The following is a 19,146-nucleotide window of genomic DNA, read 5'->3' on the forward strand; positions in this document are numbered from 1 at the left end:
TCCTTCTAATTTGGCATTAAGTGACCAATCTTACAGAATAGTACCAATAAGAATGTCTGCTAGAGTAAGTGGAAATTTAACACCATTGCTTTCTGTAACAATCCTCAGGGATCTGAGTTTAAGCAGAAAATAAGAGCTGCACTCTATCAAGCCTGAAAATCACTGAATGATGGTAATGTAGAAATACTTGAGCTCTTTGTAATAAATTTGAACAAAAGCAACAGTTGTGTATTTTAACTAAATGAACACCAATGTTATAATTGTAGGGGAATCCAACAGCTTCCATATGGTAACAAGGCTGATCACAACATATAGACTTGTGCAACAGCATAATCAATGATTTGGAATTACTTGATGTTAAAATGGATTTTCTGATTGAGTCTCCCAACTGGCTTCTGTATTATTAACTGAATAGTATTTACCCTTTACCAGCTATTATCATATGAATTTGCCTTAAATATAATTTATATGATGCAAGGAGCTGTCAATCACAGTGGGAAAATCTCCCAAGTTGAATGAAGAACATACATTTTTATTGAGGAGTGTTGGATCAGGAAAACATGTGGAAAATGCAGTATTTTGGAGTTTGGAAGTGTCATCATTTGCATGAAGTTGAATTGAGGCACTGATTGCCCTCTCAAATTGATAGGAAAATTCATGTCATGTCATCATCATTAAATCCGATTACTCGAGGGATAACATGTATGACTTTGTAGCTACATTTCTTGTACAAACTCTGCAGAAATGCTCAGATTGTGAAAGACTGAAACTAAATACCTGTAATCTTCTTTACCAACTTGAATCAGTGCTACTAGCCATGGGAGTGTAGGGTGTTTACAATGTGCGATGTACATTGTGACTGGGTGTGGTGAAATTGATGGAAGTGTAGATGCAGGGGTGCAGTGCTGCCGGAGCTCACTGGAGTGCCACTCCAGCACATCAAGGGGCAGCTCTGGCACCTCATGGGGCCGCTCCAGGCACCTCATAGGGTGGCTCCGGCACTTCCTTGTCACCGTTTTTGGTGAGCTCCGACACCTAAAAAATTAGAACTGCACACCTACAACACCAGAAAACAAGTATGAATTTGGCGTAAAACTATGTCAATTTGTCTGTGCTGAACATAAAGGCACCCAAATTCAGTGCCATTTCTAGCACAGTATTGCCTGATTTCCTATTTTCTGCAATTTGTACAGATTGTAGCAACTATTATCCATAAAAAAGCCACTCGGAGGCCAAGTTGGCTCTTTATTTTGACATGTTCAAGGAATTCACAACAAAGTCCAGATGAGTTTTAAAATGGTTTTATTATTTAACACAAAAGGACTCATAACATCCATGGTGACATTCTTAAACTTGGTAATGGGAACCTGTAACATCAATCCCCTCAGTAGCAGTCAACTGAAAATATCGGAGCCTCATTCGCCCACCATCTATTCTGCCATTACAGTCAACGCCAACCACTTGAAACCCCAGCGCATGTGCCAAACCCCAGTGAATAGCGTGTGCACACCAGAACAAACAAAAACTCACGCAGCCTCCAGACCCCAGAACGCCACTGATGACTGCAGCCAAACCAACAACGGTAAACAAAGAGCCTTTGGCTCTTAAAACAGCCCCTAATTATTACGTCTCAAATAATAATCACAATTATAAATAACAATCAAATACAGTAAATTCCATATTATGTAGATCTTTTTTTCATTCTTCATCGGCCAGAGGTTACTAGTACTTAGCCTTGAAAAGAGTGAGCTTTACCACCACTCTGGACCAGTAAAGTCTGTAGTCTGTGCATGGGCAAGGGGCAAGAGCCATAAAACAACAAAATAGCCAATTTTGGGTTTGCAAATTTCTTCTGGCTCCAAAAGAAGGCAGACTTTGTTGATGGTCTGTTCAGAAAGCCGGTTTTGGTCTTGATCTGAACATGACATGGATTTTCTTGTAATATAACACCGTCTTGCCTTTTTTCCAGCCTCAGTAATCTTGACATTGACAGTCGCACAGATTGGGCCCAAAGATGAAGTATCAGCATCTGAGGTGCCTTTCACAAGAGTCAAATCAAGATTCAAGCCTTTCAACTGTGTTCTTTCTTATATGATCACTTCAACAGAATTTGTTACAGGATAGGGCTTCAGAGAGGCTTCTTCTGTTCCCAAAATAAAATAAATTCTTAATAACGTTATTCAAATATGCTTCCCGTGGATGTGAACTGTAATAAATTGTGATCTTATCTGAGGACTCAGTTGGGCCTTTTTCTGAAGCTTTAGGATACAAATTATCACCTCTCGTGCAACTCCTTCATCCAACATTGTTTTGTCAGGTGTAATAAACGTGGACTTTTTACCCCCTCCATAAATCTTCGTCCGCGAAGCCAAGCCAAAGAATATCTAAAAGAACCAAAGCTTAGACGTCAAAATGGACTTTATTCTGGGCACTTTTGCTTGTACTTGCATCAAATGTATAAATAATTGTTATATGGTTGTTATATGTTATATAAGATGCAGATCTTCCTCAAGACTTTCATGTCCCTCCATGACTATGGTGCCTGTCTTTTGGAAGTCCTGCAACTAGAAATTCTGAAGTCCCTTGATAGCTGCAGTAATGGACTTAAATGCTCCCTTCAGGCACTTTCCCAACACCTTGTGATCAGGTTCTGTCCTAAGCTGAATACCATACTTGTCTTTGTCTGAATAATGTCAGCTGATGACCATTTAATTCCTCAATATGTTTATCAATAACAGATTCCCTTATTTGTTCCTTACATTCTAGGACATAAGTTCAGTGATAGATGGTGTAAAGGATGTCATCAGCCACCACGTGTCAAATAAAACAGCAAACAAAATTTCCAAAGCTCTTTCAGAATTCTCATTACCATTTTCACCCTTTAACTTTCTATGATTCATTCGCACATACCAGTTCAAGAGTATGCCCACAAATTTGACTAGTCTGGGCACCACAGTGTAGCGTCTGTATGCTTCCATTTCTGCTTTGAAAAATTGGATGATGGATTGTGTAAATGAAAGCATCAGTTTATCCATGATGTTGTCACTGTCCTCAACTGTACTTTAATTGAAAAGAAATTGAATACCCTCTTCCTTCTGCACTCTCTGTATGCATTGTTCCAAGGTAGAAAGATATCCTTGAAAATATCTCTCACTTCTTCTGTAAACCTTAAATTTACCACTCTTATAAGAGGGGAATTAATAAGGTGCAGTCTCAATGCATGTGAATTGTATCTGGGTAATTTTTCTTACGTTTGCTTATTTTCTGACCATGATTATTATGCAGTAAAAGGTAACCAACGGTGCCGTTACTGCCTTCACACACATCAGCAAAATTATGCAGTTGAGCAGATGTTCCAAAGTTTGTGGGTTTGAAGCATCTGTCAACCTTAAAGTCTTCCAACTTATGAAGATTCAGAATCCAGCACATCCATTCCTGGACTTCCCTTAGTTTCTCAAGTCATTTGAACAACTCAGGAAACAATGTTTTAATTGAATTGGTCTCCTTTAAGACTTGCTGTTGTTCTTTTGTTACTTTCCATAGCTCTGCCTTGACCTCTTCATTCTTTATGTTACAGACCTCCATCATTTGAAAACCTACTTTAGCAAATTCATCAACAACCGTTTTCATCCCTGCACTCTATGCAAGGCTTTCCTTATGCTTCAGATTCCATTCCAAAGTTATACCTTCCTGGACAGCAAGCTCTTGTTTTACCGCTCACATTGCAGAATCCATGTCTTTCTGGCTGTATTTTAAACTCCAATGATAACACCTTCAGCAGGAAAAGTAGATGCAAAACTGGCTTTTGGATCATTGAGGATAGATTGCGCATCAGGGATTAAGGGAGCCACATCCACCATTTCATGTTTAGGATGCTGAAGAATAGATCCAGCTTTAAGATCCATAATGGTTCTAGATGTTGGAACTTCCAGATCAGACTTTGGATCCCTTAACCAACTCCTTCATAGGACTTTCCTTTAAAGGTAATCCAATCAAATAATGGCCATCGATTAACTTGGCAGATTTTGAGATTAAATCCAAGAACTGCGTATCTTCTCTTGAAGGTTCTTGGTTGTCACTGAGGCCCTCAGGAAAGTCCGTCCAGAACTGCTGTTCTCACAGCTCATCAAGTTGAGCATTATCATTTTTTTCCTCCTAATGGCTCATTAATCATCCAACCAAGTATGGTTTTGACAGTGTAAGGTCGATTTCCCACACTCCGTATTACATCTTGTAGTTCCAGAGCCTTTGGTACATCTGAGTCAATCAGCAACTCTGTCTCAGAGCCAATTTCAGGTAGATGAACATTCCTCAGATGAGGAATGTGGGATGTTTCCTTTGTGCACAGGCATGATCACAAAAATCACTGCTCTTCATCCCAGCAACCTCTAAGCCTGAAACAATTCTGGTTTCTACAACCCTCCTTTGACCCATAGTTCTCAATAGAATCCTTGACCTTCTTCCCTGAAGATTAAGCTTATTCATTAGCCCCACTGTGCAAAATGATGCACTGCTGCCTGGGTCAAGAAATGAATAAGTATTCACTGCTGTGTTCCCCTTCCTGGCCTTGACATGTACAGGCACTATTGAGAGTTTACAATTATCTTCACCAGGACAGTAAAACCACTTGCTGTTATTAAAAATGCACCGATGAGGTGAATAAGCATGCTTCATTATTCAACAGGGAGAATCAGAGATGCAAAATGCAACTGTCAGATCTTTCACAACAGAAAAGGATGTTTTTTGATGGAACTAGAAGATGCGCAAGGAATCAATAAGGAAGGAAACTATGATAAAAGGATTAAAAGTAAAAGAGAAAGAAAATAAAATCAACCTATTTGCAGATGACATCATAGTATATTTAACAGAGCCAGACAGATCAATAAAAAAGCTATATATGAAACAGAAAGAGTATGGAGAGATATCAGGGTACAAGGTTAATATTAATAAAAGTGAAGTGATGCCAATGAACAAAGTTGATTATTCAGAATTTAAAAATGAAATCCCGTTTTAAAATCACAAGCTGGTATCAGAATAGATAACAACATAAAACATTTATACAAATTAAACTTTGAACCATTAATAAAAAAAAAAACAAGAAGATTTAGAGAATTGGAAAGAGCTACTGTTAACTTTAATAGGGAGAGTAAACTGTATTAAGATGAATGTGTTTCCACAGGTGCAATCTCCATTTGAAATTTTACCAATTCCCCTGAGGGAATAGTGTGCCATGGACATTTATGTATACATCTTAATTCCTAATTCAATGTGTTAACTGCTTTCCTTACTTATATCTTTGTAAATATGCTCCTTGATCCTGGAGAAATGCTAAGTCATCCTACCATATGAGCATGGTATGAACAATAAAGTTGACTTAACTTGACACTGCTGCCTTCAGCCATTCTTGGCTGCAACATATTAAAAGGCTTTCACTGGACTGATGGCTCTTAATGAGCCATCTTCAAAGTCTCTTCCAAGAAAACTGCCAGATATCAGTGATATAGACAGAAATACCAATTTAATGTCTTATCAAATGCCAATTATCAAATGTAGGTTATCAAATGCATAAACAAGCAATAGAAGTTTTGTCATACACGGTCACATTCATTGATTGCTTCCAACATCTTTCATTGCTTGCTTTATCATTTTGCTTTCATCTTCCCTACACATGTTGCAGCCAAGCCGCTTCCTGCAGTTTTTGCTAATGTGTACTTTACAAAGACTGCAAAAATCTTCCCTGTAGTTCAGCACAAACAAAATATTTATGATCTTTGGGTGAAATGCAATAAATGAATTCCGTCTATGTATTTAGTCCTAAACTGTCATTAAGTCATTTTTATAAACCCAGTGGTATTTTGCTACTGGGAATATGGTTACACCAGAATTAATTTTGCAGATTTTATTTGTTTCCCTTAATTTGCACATGGCCCTCCTGCAAACCCTGTAGCTACATTAACACTTGCATGGCCTCCAGTCTAAGCAAGCTCCTAGGCCTCACCTTACTGTAATGGACAGCACACAAAGTGGAGCAGTACATACAAAGCAACTTGGCCTCAAGAGGCGGGTCCTGAGTTCCCACCCTTGGACCACTGGAATGGTACATGATAGCTCACTGCTTACAAAGACCATTGAAGTGTTTTTTTTTCAGTGGTGATCAGAATGATTGGAAAAGATTCCTAAAGGAATAAAATAATTAATATTAAAACTATTAAACAAAATTATACATTTAAAAACATGTTATCTGAATTAAAATATCAATTTTAACCGTTTGGACCGGCCATTTTTAATCTTTCATAATATAACCATACTCCAGACTGAGTCCATGAGTAAACCTTTACAGTATGAACATCAGTACAAACCAGCTGGTAGTTAGCTATAAAACCAGTCCTGGAAAACCAAGTTCAATTATAAAATTAACTTATTTGCATAGATTTACAATCCATGCCAAAGGTTGGCATAAATTTAAGACACTAGCCCTGACCTCCAGACTCAAATCAGTGCAGATTGGGAAGAACATCTCCTTCACAATGTCCAGCAGTACCAGAGCTCCACATGGCTGTATGGCTGTGCACTTAGCCTGCTGCTCTACTCAACCTACACCTATGACTATGTGGCTCAGTATGACAACAGCACCAGGACACCATTTACAAATTTGTGGGTGATACTGTTAGGATTGTTCATTCAAGAAGACCAATTTTACATGCGTTTAAAACTTAACCAAGTTTATTTTCCTTGAACTTTTTCATCTGACTTCCAACCGCAACCCCTGTCATTTGCATCAATAACAAACATAGCATACTTTGCATAATCATACAAAATAATAAAATGATGTAAAATGATAAATAATATTATATTTTCTCCCCCTACCCTCCCCAAAAAAGTAGGAAAAAAGAAAAAAAGCCAACCTGAATTTATCATATATCATTTATTAATTAATTAAATTTCAAATTTTCAAATATTATCTTCCAACTCTAAGTTAGCTAGGGTGAGTTGGAGTGGGAGTAGCAAACGCTGAGGATGAGCTTTTACCAATGAAATCCATATATGGTTTCCAAATCTTACAAAATATTTCTGGTTGATTCCTTAAATTATATTTTCTCTAAAGGTATACAATTTTGTAATTCCACTTGCCATCTACTCAACCCCACATTATTGCCTAATTTCCACGTTACCACCATACATTTCTTTGCTACTACTATTGCTACACTTAGAAATTTCCTGTGGTAAACAAATAATAAATATCACTTAACAAAAATATTCTTGGATCTTTCGGTACTTATTTCTTCATGATTTGTCCCAGTAAAATACTCATACCTTCCCAAAATTTTCTAACTTTTTCACACTGCCATACTGCATGTAAGAAAGTTCCTACTTCATTATTACATCTAAAACATTGATCAGAGCTATTTGACATATTGTGGAATATGTCACTTAATATTTTCACCCAACCGCTCACATTGCATGTTGGGAAATGTAGTTCTTATTTACACATATAATAGCACATCTTTCCCCTTTAAAAGAAACACAAACACAATACTATGTAGACAGAACAAAAGTATCTACATTTTGTCAGTCTCTTTTCATGAGTTGCATCTGCAAATGTGATAGTCAGCCTGAGCTGTTAAGATAGAAAAATACACAGCATAACCAGAGAACATACAATACAGTTTTATTAAATTATGCTAGCAGGAGTGAGAAATATTAAGTTCAGGTAGACAATGTCACTTTAGTCAATATCGACCCTCATTTAAAGATCACAGTGAAATGGCACAGTATTTAAGGCATTTTTGCAGCATATCCCTTACAAGTTGATAATCATATCTCTTTGAATTTGTTTGAGGTATATTGTTACAGTTCCATGTTAACATTTGTCATTGTGTTCTCTCTTAAGAAACGTAATGGCCAGAAGTTTTGCCTTTAATATATATCAAACATTAGTGTCTTGTGTAAATTTACTGCAAGTTTTAATTATGAAATGATAATTATTAGTCTAGAGAATTAATTGAATCTTTAAGACACAAAACAAAGGAAGCTTTTTGTTAACACACGTAATTTGAAGAAACTTCCATGGTGCTTGACAGAAAGGTGCGAGTTCTCTGCCTTCTATGGTAGAACAGGTTCTGACAGCAGGTTAACAATGTGCAATTTGAAGTGGCTTTGACTGTTTTTGTTTAAATGCTGTCTGGGAAAAACCAATGAGTCTGCTTTCAGTAAACAAAACTGGGGTTTTTTTAACACTGGTGTTAAGGCTAGGGAATTCTGTATTTTATAAAGACAAAAATCAATGGTGCTTTTCCTTAATATTTTCTTATTTTAAACAAGACATAATGTTTCTGAGCGATTGAGCATGAGTGGGTGGGGCAGCATCTTTCCATCTAAACAATATCGCATGTCTGGCCAAAAGAAAGGCAAAAGACAGAATATGACATTTAATTGGAGTTAAAAGAATATCATTCTCTCCAGTTGTGCCAAAAAGAACCACCAAAGGATTAGGCTCTAAATTTACATGAAAAACATTATTTCTTGTTTAAAATAAGAAAATATTTGTTACTCAATTAATAATTCAAGTATAAGGTTTAAAATGTTGTGGGGACCACTCCTGAAATACTTTCCTAACCTCTAGGCATAATATTATTTCTGAATTTTAATACTTACCATTTTACTTCGGGAACAAAGTATATTTTTCTTTAATCATACAACGTAGGTTAGGGGGATGGGGGGGGTTAGAGTCATACTTTACGAGATTTTATTTTTCTATTTGATGTTTTTTTAAATATTTTGGTTGCATTGTATGTATCTTACAGTTTGTTGTTATTTAATGAGTCATTATTGCTATAAATTCTTGGGAAGGCGATGGTCCTCCATTCTGGAGACGTGACCCATCCAGCGCAGCTGGATATGGCGAGTTCCATATGGCGTGTTATATGGCGAGCTCTCCACTGGCCACCGTGACAGAGGTGCACCAAAGAAAAGGTACAAGGACTGCCTAAAGAAATCTCTTGGTGCCTGCCACATTGACCACCGCCAGTGGGCTGATAACGCCTCAAACCGTGCATCTTGGCGCCTCACAGTTTGGCGGGCAGCAACCTCCTTTGAAGAAGACTGCAGAGCCCACCTCACTGACAAAAGGCAAAGGAGGAAAAACCCAACACCCAACCCCAACCAACCAATTTTCCCCTGCAACCGCTGCAATCGTGTCTGCCTGTCCCGCATCGGACTTGTCAGCCACAAACGAGCCTGCAGCTGACGTGGACTTTTTACCCCCTCCATAAATCTTCGTCCGCGAAGCCAAGCCAAAGAAGATTGCTATAAATTCCATAATTTTTTTGTATATGCATGTTTATATGTGAAAAATCTATAAATATTTTACAAGAGAAGAGGAACTGTCCCTACAGCAAATGTGGCCAAGATTGTGAAGCCTGGAATGAAGTTTGCAGAGTTGTATAATGGATATGTTGAAGCCCAAGATCAATTGCTATTGGCAAAACAGGAATATAAGAGAGTGAAATAATATTTGGATGAAATTGTGAAAGAAGTGGAAATAAAAGCTCTGCTTCTGAAGTGCAAGCGTGAAGAATAAGAATGTGTGCAAAAATCTGTGGCAAATCTCTCATTTAAATTAAAAGATGGCCATGAAGGAAATTTGCTGTTATTAAAAATGCACCGATGAGGTGAATAAGCATGCTTCATTATTCAACAGGGAGAATCAGAGATGCAAAATGCAACTGTCAGATCTTTCACAACAGAAAAGGATGTTTTTTGATGGAACTAGAAGATGCGCAAGGAATCAATAAGGAAGGAAACTATGATAAAAGGATTAAAAGTAAAAGAGAAAGAAAATAAAATCAACCTATTTGCAGATGACATCATAGTATATTTAACAGAGCCAGACAGATCAATAAAAAAGCTATATATGAAACAGAAAGAGTATGGAGAGATATCAGGGTACAAGGTTAATATTAATAAAAGTGAAGTGATGCCAATGAACAAAGTTGATTATTCAGAATTTAAAAATGAAATCCCGTTTTAAAATCACAAGCTGGTATCAGAATAGATAACAACCTAAAACATTTATACAAATTAAACTTTGAACCATTAATAAAAAAAAAAACAAGAAGATTTAGAGAATTGGAAAGAGCTACTGTTAACTTTAATAGGGAGAGTAAACTGTATTAAGATGAATGTGTTTCCACAGGTGCAATCTCCATTTGAAATGTTACCAATTCCCCTGAGGGAAAAATCTTTTGCAAAACTGAAGAAGATAATAAGGAAATTTTTATGCAAGGGTAAGAAATCAAGAATAGCACTAGAAAAATAACATGGAGATACAAACAAGGGGGACTGCAGCAACCAAACTTCAATAATTGCACTACCCTGCAGGTATTTATCAGATTTTTATCAGAGAGGAGATAAACCGGACTGGACTAAGATAGAATTAGACAAATTGGGAGAAAATGACCCGGAACATATACTTTATAAATGGGATGAAAAGTTGGTGCATTACAACAATTCACCAGTACAACATCATATACTTAAATTATGGAAAAGAATACACCTGAAAGAAAAAAGATAAATTATCAAATACCAAAAATGTTATCGACACAAAACCCATTAATCCTCTTTACAATAGATAATTTATTTTTCAAGGAATGGGCTAGAAAAGGAATCAAGAAAATAGAATATTGCTTTTTGGGTAATAATTTATTAACATTTGAGCAATTAAAAGATAAATATGGAATAACACAAGGTACAATGTTTGCATATTACCAGTTGAAAACTTATTTAAAAGATAAACTGGAAAATTACCAGAAAGTAGTAGCTGTGAATATTTACTCGCAGACACAAAGATAGTTAAAAAATTTATAACCAACATGTACATCAAACTGCAATATAAGGAAGAGGATGAAACAAAGTATAAACTGAAACAAAGTTGGGGAAAAGATTTAAACAGAGATAAAGAATGAAAAATGGGAGGAGTTATGTATCGGAACAATGAGGAACACGATAAATACTAGATTACGTACGATAACTGGCTACATATATATACTCCTCAGAAATTAAAAGAGTGGGACCCAACAGCATCGGATCGATGCTTCCATTGTAAACAAGAGACTGGAACAACATTACATGCAATTTGGACATGTTCAAAAGTGAAAACTTTCTGGGAAGATCTAAACCTAATATTAAACAAAATCACAAAAATAATATACCAAAAGATCCAAAAATGTTTCTGTTAAATAATATAAAAGACATAAAATTAGGACTAAAATTAGACAGAGCCCAAATAAGATTTATTATGATAGGGCAAGCGGTAGCAAGAAAGTGTATTATGGCAACCTGGAAAATGGAAACAAGTCTTAAAATACAACAGTGGTACAGAAATGAACAAGTGTATTCCATTAGAAAAAATTACATACAATCTGAAAGACAAGTATACATTATTCAAACAAATTTGAGAACCATACATAAAATATGTAAGATTTAAATATGTAAAAGTGGACGATACGACTTCTTTGCTTTTTGTTATTTCTTTGTTTTATGTGTTGTATTATTTATTGGTTTTTGAAGGGATGGGAGGGATGAAAGGGGGAAAAGGAGGGAAAAAGAGGAAATGTCACTGTGTATATATTAGTGATGATCATTTGTAAATTTTGTTATTGATATGATTCATGGTGCAAGAAATTTTTAAAAGTTAAAAATCATGGTCAACATGGAAAAAAAAAGAATTAAACATAAAATTTGAAATACCTCTCTCCAGTATTTTTCAAGGCTACAAGTTCCTCTTCTGACAGTATGGCAGCTCCTTTAAGCTTTATAGTTGAAAGAAGATGGTTTTCATTTCCAATTCCTTGTCATGAAGAGACTTTTCAAGTTGTTTTCTTAAGAGATCAGATTATTGTATTGATATATTCTTATCGTCAAATGCTGCCATTCTTTCTTTTAGATGCAGCTGAAGTCACTCATTAGACTCTGTCAACAATCTGTCCACTTTGTCTGAAAGTCATTTATTGTAGTCTTCATTCATTTCTTCAAGCTGAGTCTCTAAATATCTGAAACTTCTTTGCTGCCATGCTGCTCTTCAGCTGATGTCAGAGCTGCAATTTGCTGGGCAAGTTCACCTTCTACTTCTAGTAACATTTCTTCCATGAGTGTTGTGTGCTTATCTTCGGTTAGTGAAGCCACTATGAAAACTCTTCACCAGGTCGAGCTCTTCACATGAACAGTCATAATATTGGCTGAACTCTCCTTTATACAATCAGTAGCTGTGACTTTAGATACCACCCATTGTGTTTAAACGTCACAACACAGCCACCTTTTACTGGAAGGTTCTCTCCAGTGTAGCCTGTCACTTTTAATTTCACAGGATAAATATTGCTGTTTATGGTGAGGGTCTTGTAATCGTCCATAGATAACAGATTCACCTGGGCTCTGTTGTCGAGCTTAAATGGAATTATTGTCTCATTCACAGTCACTGGAATGATTCATTCCATTTTACCAGCAAATGCTTATAGTAAATCCACAAATAATTATTTCTTCCATTTCTTCATCCACCTTGTATACCTTTCTCTTGGTATCCCCCACTTCGCAGCAATTTGCAAAATGATTTTTCCTCCCACATTTATAGCAAGATTTTCCATAGGCAGGACACATCTTTGGACTATGTTTACCTCTGCACCTGCTGCATTTGCTGTTTGAGCTTTGTTTTGTTGTTGCTTTGGAAAACTCCTCATGCTCTGCTTATTTGTTTTAATCACATGTGTCTATTGTGTCTATCTTGAGCAGCTCCTTAACTTGTGCTCGTGTGGTCTCTGATGTCCAACACTTATTCACAGCCTTTTCCAGAGTCAAATCTTTTTCATGCAAATGTTTCTTCTCTAAGTCCATTATCTGGGATTCTGTAACTATTCCGTCTTTAATGAGTGAATTTTTCATATCTCCAAATTAACAGGACTTACTCCATATGTGAAGCTTCTGGTCACAGGAGAAAAACTTGAATCTCTCCAACGTGACATTTTTACTTTGTCATCAGAGTGTCCATTGTGAAAACTGTCTTATCAATTTGAAAACTGTTATAGATGTTCAAAGCTTCTTCAGCCATCACGTGCAGAAACATAAACGCTTTCCATTTTCAATCAATCCCTAACATTCCACTAGCTTCTAAATACCAAAGCATTCCCAATTATCAACTAGATTGCTGGTAAGCTGCATAGTCCATGCTTACGACTATTGTCTTCTCTTACTCAGACACTTCTGACACCATGTTATGCTTATTCTTCCAGGAAGAATGTGTTTAACACTTAACTGTCTTTATTTTTCTTGAGTGGCTTCAACCAACATCCAACTGCAACCCCCATCATATTTCGCTTCCAGTTTCTGCCCAAAAACATGCATTGTATTCTAGGAAATGTAGTTCTTATTTACACACGTAATAGCACAGATCCCATGGTAGTGGTGTCAGCATCCTGTAGGGAGATTGAAAACTTGGCTGAATGGTGCTCTAACAACAACCTCTCACTCAATGTCTCCAAAACCAAGGAGCTGACTATAGACTTTAGGAAGGGAAAGCCAGAGATGCATAAATCAGTGATCATTTAGGGATCAGAGATGGAGAGGATGAGAAATTTCTAATTTCTGGAAGTTAATATCTTGGTGAACCAACAAGCTAATCTCATCATGAAGAAAGTATATTAGCTCTTCTACTTCCTCAGGAGTTTGCAAAAGTTCGGTATGACATCAGAAACCTTGGCAAACTTCCACAGATGTGTAGTAGAAAGTTTGCTGACTGGCTGTATCATGGCCTAGCATAGGGACACCAATACCTTTTAGCAGAAAGCCCTGCAAAAGGTAGGGGGACACAGCCCAGTATAGGGTGATGATGATGGCATCACGAAGGTCCTGAGGCAGCTTTCCTTCGTCCCAGCAGAGCTTGAAAAACTCATGCAGTTTGGCATGCAGAGTTTTGCCGCCAGCCTTCCAGACCTCTGGGGAGATTCCATTCATACCTGCTGCTTTGCCACTTTTCAGTTGTTCAATTGCCTTATATGTCTCTTCCCGGGTGAGGACCTCATCCGGCTCTAGCCTTAAGGGCTGTTGAGGGAGCTGGAGCAGGACGGATTCTTGGACTGAGCGGTTGGCACTGAAAAGAGATTGGAAGTGTTCTGACCATCGGTTGAGGATGGAGATCTTGTCGCTGAGGAGGGCTTTGCCGTCTGAGCTGCGCAGCGGGCTTTGGACTTGGGTTGAGGGGCCGTACACAGCCTTTAGAGCCTCGTAAAAACCCCTGAAGTCACCAATGTCCGCGCTGAGCTGGGTTCATTTGGCGAGGCTAGTCCACCACTCATTTTGGATCTCCCGGAGTTTGCGCTGAAGATGGCTGCAAACGCAACGGAAGGCTCATTTCTTCTCTGGCCAGGATGGCTTTGCAAGGTGAGCCTGGTGGGCAGCTCGCTTCTTTGCAGCAGCTCCTGGATTTCCTGGTTGTTTTCGTCGAACCAGTCCTTGTTTTTCCTGGAGGAGAAGCCCAGTACCTCTTCAGTGGATTGCAGTATGGCAGTCTTCAGTTGATCCCAGAGGGTTTCAGGAGACGAGTCCGTGAGATGGATTGCATCCTCGAGCTGTGCTTTGAGGTTTGCCTGGAAGTTTCCTCTCACTTCGTCTGACTGCAAGTTTCCAACATTGAACCTCTTTCTGGGGGCTTTACTGTTCCTGGACTTTGGCTTGAAGTGAAGGTTGAGCTTGGAGCGAACCAGCCGGTGGTCAGTGTGACATTCCACGCTGGGCATGACCCTGGTGTGGAGCACATCTCCTTTGTCGCTTTCTCGCACCAGGACGTAGTCCAGGAGGTGCCAGTGTTTGGATCGGGGATGCATCCAGGTAGTCTTCAGGCTGTCCCTCTGCTGAAAAAGGGAGTTTGTAATGACAAGCCGCTGTTCTGCGCAGAGCTCCAACAGGAGGCGCCCGTTGTCGTTGCACTTGCCGACACCATGCTTGCCCAGGATTCCTGGCCAGGTTTCTGAGTCTTTGCCGACGCGAGCGTTGAAGTCGCCAAGGATGACAACCTTGTCGGCTGTAGGGTTGCGTTGAATGAGGTTGCGCAGATCAGTGTAGAACTTGTCCTTTTCTGCTGGTTCCGCCTGTACATCACATCACAAGCAAAACTCTGCCCACCATCAAGAAAATCTACATGGAACGCTGCTGACAGAGAGCATCAACAATTATCAAGAATGCACACCACCCAGAACATGTTCTATCCTCACTGCTGCCATAGGAAAGAGGTATAGGTGCCTTCGGACTTGTAGCACCATGTTCAGGAATCCCCTCCCCCCCGAGGCGCAAGCAGCTTTTGCTCACATCAGACAGGACATCACCGAAGCCACGATGCATGCTCTGGGCAAGGACACCCCATTCCATGTAGAGTGAGATGCCTCTGATGTTGCTCCTGCTGCCACCCTTAACCAAGGGGGCAGACCCATGGCTTTCTTCTCCAGGATCCTCAATGGTTCAGAGCTTGGGCACTCAGCCATTGAAAAGAAGGCACAGGTGGTTGTGGAAGCGGTCTGCCATTGGTGCCACTACCTGGCAGGCAGGAGGTTCACCTTCCTCACTGGCCAACATTCAGTGGCTTTCATGTTCAGCACCACCCATAAGGGCAAGATCAAGAATGATAAGATCTTGTGCTGGAGAGTCGAGCTGGCCACATTCAGCTATGACATCCAGTATAGACCTGGGATTTCAATGACCCCCCCCCCACCCCATGCCCTGACCCAGACCTGTGCCAGTGTGCAGTGCAGTTCGGCCAACTGCGGGCACTACACAACACGCCTGTACCATTTCATCAAGTCCCAGAACCCCCCCCCCACCTTCCAAGATGTCAGGACCATGACCAAGTCATGCAAGGTCTGTGTGGAGTGCAAACTGCGCTTCTTCCACCCGCCACAGGCCCATGTCATCAAGGCCACTCAGCCCTTCGAAGGGCTTAGCATCGAGTTCAAGGGTTCCCTGCCTTCCACAAACCTCCAAAACCACCGTTATCAGGGCACTGACGCAGATCTTCACCATGTTTGGATACCTGGCATTCATCCACAGTGATCGGGGGTCGAGCTTCATGAGTGAATAGCTGCGCCAGTACCTGGTAGCATGAGGCGTTGTGACTAGTCGCATGACTAACTACAACCAGAGGGGCAATGGGCAGGTGGAGTGCGAAAACAGGGTGATCTGGAAGTCAGTCCTCCTGGCCCTGAGATCCAAAGGCTGGTCCATTGACTTCTGGCAAGGGGCCCTCTCCAAGGCACTCAATGCCATTAGGTCACTCGTGCATGGCTACTAATCAGACCCATCATGAGCGCCTTTTCTCTCTCCCCAGGAAATCGGCGACTGGAGTCTCCCTCCCAACCTGGCTCCCATCTCCAGGGCTGGTGCGGGCCCACAAGTCCAACCCGTTGGTTGAGCAGGTGCTCCTCCTCCACGCCAACCAGAACTATGCCTATGTCAGATTCCCCAATGGCCATGAGGACACCGTCCCGACCAGGGATCTGGAACCAGCAGGAGCCCCACCCCCAGAATCATGACTACTCAGCCCAACTTTGGATACCCTTGGCCAACCCAAGATTTGGGGGCCGACCTCCTCCCTCCACCCCTTCAGAAGGCCTCACTCCTAGCAGACCACACCCCCCCCCTTGCAGATAGACACCATGCTGCCCACACTGACGCCCGCCATGGCTACGCCGACACAGCCAACCCTCAGGCAATCCCGTCCTTGCCGACATTTGACGAGGATCCAACCCTGTGACAGTCCCAGAGACTCTGACAGCAGCTGGAACATCTGAATACAACCCGCCACCATTTACACCCCCCACCCCAGGGCTTAATGTTAAGAAGAGGATGAACGTGGTGATACAACCACCAGCCTACTGTAGGGGACGATCTCTGTACCTGCAGGAAGACCAACTAAGGGGCTGACCCCAACTGGCCGGCTGTCAATCAGCTGACCTGAATATAAACCTGAGCTGGACCCTGCTAAGCCAGTCACATGGGGAGCCACCAAGGCATAAACTGGTGTTCAGAATTTTACTGGAATAAAGCCTATTGTTCAGTCTTTTGAGTTTGTACTTGCTTGCTGCTACCTCAGTGCACCACAGGATGTTGGTTATATGTTGGGCTGACCCCACCCCACCCCAGCTCAGCCGGTCCTAAGGCCCCTCCTGAGTCGCTCCTAATCGGGCTTCCACTTGATGTTCCTGGCTGAACTGTTGTTTTTTCAGTTTTTTCTTTTGGTTGCCTTGGTTGATTGGCACTGGTTTTATCCATTTTTTCATGCTAAAATATTGGTTTTGAGCTTTCTGACTGTCTTTTTAATATGTTTTATGGAGAGCTCTTTTAAAGGACGTCTGCTCAGCTCTTTAGCATGGCCACGCCCCTCCACCCCCCCATAATGTTCTTTGTTTTTAAAAATCACCTGTGGCAGTATGAGCTTCCCAATAGGATTTCACTGTGGTTCCTCTGAAGAGAAGTCCCAATCCCAAGTTAACATTAGCACACAGAATTTATAATGGAGTTAAATAACTGCAGATGCTGGTACAGTAATTCAAAGCAACAGATGAAAATTCGAAAGGCAGTTTGAAAGCCTAAAGACCACCCCATGGGGAAATAAACACGATGAATATTTCAGGTCAAGGACTCTTCATCCAAACTTGAAAGTGATGAAAAAAGTATGTTTTGTCACAGAAAGGGGAATGGGAGAAGAAGACAGGGAAAAATACCTGTGAAAACATACAGACTGAAATTGTCTAAGCAACGGTTACTTTAGCAAGCAGTGAATAGAGATCAATGAAAAACAAAAAGAAAATAAAACAAAAAGGTCCAGCTACATCTGTGGAGAGAGGAAGAAAAGGCCTGTTACTTCAATATGGAGGTAAGTGAAGGGGCATGAATAGAACAAAAATATGGAAGGTCAAATGCAAATTCAAACAATAGTACCTCATCTTCCATCCTGGCACAGTGAGGCTATGAATTGAACAATTCTACCTGATCTCTCCATCTCTTCTCCTCTCTATAATGTTAAGCACATTTGTTAAATCACTTTGCCCATTCTGGTGAAAAGTCCTTGACCTGAAACACCAACTCTCTTTTTATCCCCATGAATGCTATTTGAGCTGCTGAATGTCTCCAGATTTATTTTTGTCATAGAATCTGCATTCTGAGTGTGAATGATTTGTAAATCAAAATCTCAGTGCTTATAAAGGGCAAGGGGCTTGAAACTCAGAATGTAAAGGTCTGCGAAATGTTGATATGATCGTTTTAAGAATACTAAGAGACAAAAATAATGGAGTGTAGAAATGTCACATGAATAGGAATTGTGACAGATTGTTATATTTTATATTGTGTATAGATATGTTTTAAAGGAGATAAATTGAGGGGATTTTAGTATAGGTCACAAACAAACACAAACACTTCACAACACAGATCTCATTTAAAATGCTAGAACTCTGCTCAAGCCAGACAGTCCAGGCTCTCAGTGTATTTATAAAGACAATGGAAACAGCTTTGCTGAAGGACTTCACTAGTAAGTGTTAATAGGACATGCTGTGGAGTAATGGATTATTGTTTTGAAAGCAACAGATGAATGGACTCAGAAGATTGGGTCAGGTGCCACAATCTACCTGAAGGCAGTTTGCTGTTCCAGGAAGGTCATGTGGTTTTGCATGCAGAGAGAATCAAACAGGTTTTTGCTCTAAGTGTGACAGAAAGAGAGAGAGAGGGAGTGAGACTGTTGGTTTTCTGCAGTGGCTTTTGGATGCTGGTTTTGAAATCCCATCTTGAAGACATGTTGTGAGTTCTGAGGTCAATCTGTTCAAATCCCTTGTGATCCATAAAAGAGAAGATGGCTGTCTGTATAATGTTTCACCTGAGATAAGGAATACAGAAAATAAACTCTGTGGTGACCTGAAAGAAAGAGGTTATTGTCACATTTGTGGCCCAAAATATGAAGTTAATAAAACATTAAACACAAGTTTTATCAGGTAAACTTCTCAGGGTCTTTATTTTTCCAGTTTCCTTTGTTCTCCTGCTTGTGCTCTTAACTCCCTCTCCTACCACGTGACTTCCGGTACATCTCATACATATTCATTATCATGACATCCCTCCTTT

The 19,146-nt window shown here is 39.9% G+C and overlaps 1 protein-coding gene across 7 annotated transcripts in view; it reads left to right on the forward strand.

Annotated features, from left to right (window-relative positions):
* nkain2 (sodium/potassium transporting ATPase interacting 2) overlaps positions 1-19,146 on the forward strand; it is a 544,966-nt gene that overhangs the window by 395,132 nt on the left and 130,688 nt on the right. For 3 of the 7 annotated variants that reach the window (XM_069886898.1, XM_069886900.1, XM_069886899.1), the window contains exon 2: positions 109-172. The exons of the other annotated variants lie outside the window; for them this stretch is intronic. In XM_069886898.1, coding sequence (XP_069742999.1) covers positions 167-172 — 6 coding nt within the window. In that variant the 5' untranslated portion in view covers positions 109-166. The remainder of the gene's footprint in view (positions 1-108; positions 173-19,146) is intronic. 7 annotated transcript variants of the gene reach the window in all.

Source organism: Narcine bancroftii, chromosome 6 (assembly GCF_036971445.1).
Source record: "Narcine bancroftii isolate sNarBan1 chromosome 6, sNarBan1.hap1, whole genome shotgun sequence".
In the NCBI taxonomy this organism is placed as follows: domain Eukaryota; kingdom Metazoa; phylum Chordata; class Chondrichthyes; order Torpediniformes; family Narcinidae; genus Narcine; species Narcine bancroftii.